Source organism: Chaetura pelagica, unplaced genomic scaffold (genome assembly GCF_000747805.2).
Source record: "Chaetura pelagica isolate M959 unplaced genomic scaffold, ChaPel_1.0 C11733514, whole genome shotgun sequence".
Classification (NCBI taxonomy): Eukaryota; Metazoa; Chordata; class Aves; order Apodiformes; family Apodidae; genus Chaetura; species Chaetura pelagica.
The window spans coordinates 1-4,212 of NW_009970561.1; the positions used below are offsets into that span (position 1 = coordinate 1).

At 35.5% G+C, this 4,212-nt stretch overlaps 1 protein-coding gene across 1 annotated transcript; it reads right to left on the reverse strand.

The window, feature by feature from the left end:
• Positions 1-16: 16 nt before the first annotated feature.
• Positions 17-3,451, reverse strand: LOC104384759 (calcium-independent phospholipase A2-gamma-like). The gene is made up of 3 exons (XM_010005972.1): positions 2,327-3,451; positions 1,366-1,515; positions 17-172 (listed from the first exon to the last, which is right to left on the reverse strand). The coding sequence occupies exons 1-3, from the start codon at positions 3,449-3,451 to the stop codon at positions 17-19; spliced, it is 1,431 nt and encodes a 476-aa protein (XP_010004274.1).
• Positions 3,452-4,212: the final 761 nt, after the last annotated feature.

Below are 4,212 nucleotides of genomic sequence, written 5' to 3' on the forward strand. Positions count from 1 at the left end.
AAAAAAAACAGTTGTTTTACCTTGTTCCTCCTCCATCAATAGTGAGGACTCGAATTCCCCGGCCTTTGACAGGGTCTGTATATCCAATTATAGCTAAAGTCTCTCTAACAGCAGCCTGAAGACTTTCGTCATTTGCCTGTCTCAGTCGCAGTAGGCAGGGGATTAATTTTTCCTATTGATAAATACAAAAAAATTTCATTCTAACTATATGCTTATACCAAAATAATCTAGACTTATGCTTACTAGTTTGGCATTTAAGTATAAAAGTGATACCTTAAACTCAGATGAAAACTTATTTATATTGGTATTTACCCATCTTTCTTTCTAGCAAGGAAAAGGAAGGACTCCACTGTTATGTACTACACCCCTCATTGCTAGAGCAACTACCTATAAGAATTAAAAAAATCAAGGTCAAATGTAAAGCTTTTGAATAGCTAGAAAAACTGTATTTATCAGAAGTGTAGTTTTATTGACATTATGTCACTGGCCAAAGTGGAGCACACATCCTTTAGTACAGCTAAAAGCCCAGATATTGCTGAATAGGTATCATTGCCTCAAAACAGGAAATGCCAAGTACACTGATATAAAAACAACAACAAAAATTCTTCCTTACTCTGAGCAATTCTTAAATTTACAATTATTATCACAAAGATAGAGAGTATTATAATCAAAATGGGAGTAGTGCTTGTACTCTTTCATAATAAAGTAATTCACAACATCTATTCACGTGGGTGCCTGACCCATACTCTGCCTAGATGATTCATCTGGCCTGCACTCCATTCCCAAAGATATCTTTTCCAGCAGTTGTACAATCTATGTCACACATGTGTCACAACTTGTGGAAAACGGCACAGGACTGATGAATGCTGTGATTTGGCTAGTACTACTAGATTAGTTTATGACCCACCTCCTGTCTTTTCAGTGCAGGACTAGATTACATGAACTTATTTGATGGTTATACTCCACTCTTGTCATCTCTCTTCGAAGGAATCATGTAAACAAGCACAAAAACTGTTGTGCATTTGCAGATAAACTGTACTGTACGTTCCCATCTGGTCAACTGTGACAGAGAACACAGTGTATGACCTCTGCCTACCACTAGAATAACCTATACTATCTATCACATGACAATGCTGTGTGCTTCTAAATTAAACATTGCAGTCTTAAGAGCCCTAAGCTAAACTTCTAATAGTTTACATATGAATCTGAACCAGCCAAAAAAATAACTGTAATCTTTACAACTGTAAATCCTTACAAATAGAAAATGTGACCAGCCCACAAAAGCAAAGAAGAAAGTTTTATGTTATTCTATGTAATTTGTCTGTCAGATATTGATTTTTGTCTAGGCATAAAGATTATTTGCACCTTAATTGCAACTCCTCTGCTCTCCGGAAATTCTAGAAGATGATAGGTCAGCTCTTCAACCCGGTTGATACAGACTCTTTGATTAGAGGATCTCCGTAGGGCTTGAACTAAAGCTCGAGTTCTGTTATCAATACTCACTCTTGCAATAATCTAAAAAAAGATGAAGTTACACAAATAACACAAAAATACTCTAAGAATGTTCAAGGTTTTCAAGACTAGTTTCAAACTGTTATTTTAAGATTTCTCAGAAGGAATGGACAGCATGTTGTTCTGGAGATATGCTACAGGCTCTAAGTAAGCATTACTTGAATGTAAAGAGACCAAAGTTTTGATTCATTTACTAGAAAAATAAATAAAGCCAGATCACAGCAAAAATACCCCAAACAAACATGTCAGTGTTTACTTGTAGTTTTTGCAGAGCAACTCTGAAATCACAGTATTTGGAGCACAACACAGTATAAGATCCTTGTAACTTCAAAAAATAAAGTCAACTATATCTATATTTATATACTCCCTACATATATATAAACTAAATATATGTACATACGATACATATAAGTTTGTGCATATATGTAGATTTTATGTTGGAATTTATATATATGCTTTAAGAGAAGTATATGCATGTCATATATGTATACGTACAAGAATATATATAATATGTATTTATTGTAAGTACTTCTATATATGTGAGTTTACATATATAGAATGTGTATGTTTACTTTTATATACATGTATACATATACATTTATTAAAGTACATGTGTACTTATATGTAAACACACTTCTAAATAAATGCATGTGTACGTATATATGTACTTATATGCAAGTACATACACAGGTATATACTTATTTCTGGACATATATAGGTTTATACATGCGTGTATAGTTTATATGTCCACTTGTATAAAGTACACATATACCTCAAAATAATATAAAAAAAGTAACACTAAAGAAAGACTTGCCTTTTCTCTCTGAAGAGACAGATGTTTTTCTCTCTCTTCAGCAGTCTTAGCCTCTTTTGCTTTATCCTCCTCATCTTTCTCAGACACTTCTTGTTCTGGCTGTTTACTCTTTTCTTGGGAAGCTACTTTTGAATCAGATCTTAACTTGGGAACCAACCCACCAATGTAACTGTCTACAAAAGCTTGTACACTGTTACTGGGATATGAAAGGAAGTTTGCAATACTTTTTTTAGTGGAAACTGGAAGAGCAGTCTTTGACTTTTCAGCACCCAGAGTCTCTGCTTCAGATGCCAACGTAGCTGCTGAATCCGCTATCTTTTCTTCACTCATTACAGTATTTTCTGATGAACCAGGTTTATTCCTCTTTTCACTTTTAGAGTCCTGTAATACAGCACTGTTTTTTTTCCCCTTATCCATAAGAAAATGATTATTAAAGTACCAGTTGATGTGATCAGCTACGAAGTTGTAAGTCTCTCCAAAATTCGTAGAAAAGCAGCTTACATGAAAAAGGTGGTTTTTAGTAAATGCTGAATCTTCTGGAGTATCTTGATTAGCACCACTTGACCTTACCAACATAGCCTCTGACTTTTCATTTGCACAAGTGAATTTCTTTGTAACTGGGCCTCTGTTGCAATCCTCCTGACGTCTGGCATCTGTAACTTGTTCAACATTTTCTAGATTTGCATTGATGTTATTTGCATCTGCACTGCTCTTATTTGCTTTTCCCGGAGTACCCGAGTGTGACTTCAATCGAGCTATTCGTGAAACCAATTCACTGTGAGTTCCAGACACCGCCTTTGAAACAGATTCTATAGTACTCTTTATTCGTGACATGCGATTGTTCACTTTTGTAAGTCCCTTGGAAGAAGAAGTCAAAAGTTTAGAAACTCTGTAGTATAAAAAGTCATAGCTGTAAACATATTTGTTATACCAAAATGTTCTGCTTCTGGCCCATTTACATCGAGGCTCTCCTGTATGAAAAACTCTCAGATGACCAGCATGATTTATCCTCCAGCAGACTTTAGGTGTATACAAACACAAGTATTTGCTTCTTTGCTTCCACCAAAGACTTTTTGGGTTAAGGACAAAGAACAAATATGCGTCTAAAGATAAATGAACTGTCATTACTTATAAATAATTACACCTTTTCAATGTTGCTTGTTCACTTCATTCCAGAAAATATATTGCAATTAATAAGTCTCGTATCACGGTGTTATCTGAAAAATGAACAAACAAACAATGGAATGCCTAAACAAGTAACAAGTTAAACTAAAATCACACAGTTGCTTAAAGCAGATGTAACTTACGTATTATTTCAGTCAAGACAGGTAAACATTCAAATTCAATAATCTCATGGGGATTTCTACTGCTTAGAACGTTTCATAGTGCCATTCCAACCATTCCTTAAGAGGCCAATTTAAGTCCACCTTGAGCAATATGCAACACTTTGCTGAAAGCATTTAGTGACAGAAAGAAAACTGCATGCTGGTTTTCCAGTGGAGAGAAATTTATACATCTTTAGCAAACTATCCTGTGCATAGACCAAATTTCAAATGAAACTGTCACTGAATCACCCCTTTGCAGAATTCATCCCAGGGGAGAAAAGGCACCAATTCCTTTCCTTTCCAATTCCTTTCAGTAAAAAGCCACCAGTTCAATGACACACTCTTATCCTAAGATCTATGCTGAGCTAGTTTATTCTACATGGAAAACTGGAAGTTTTTGAGGTGGTTCAGAGTTTTACACAGTTTACAAGAACTGCACTGAAATCACAGAAGCAAAGCCATTATTTGCCCAACTAGCAAACTCTGACTTCTCTAGTTCCTATGCCAAGAGCCAGAGGTCAGACAGAAGAACACCTGCGCCGGGTGACGCCAAAGCAACAG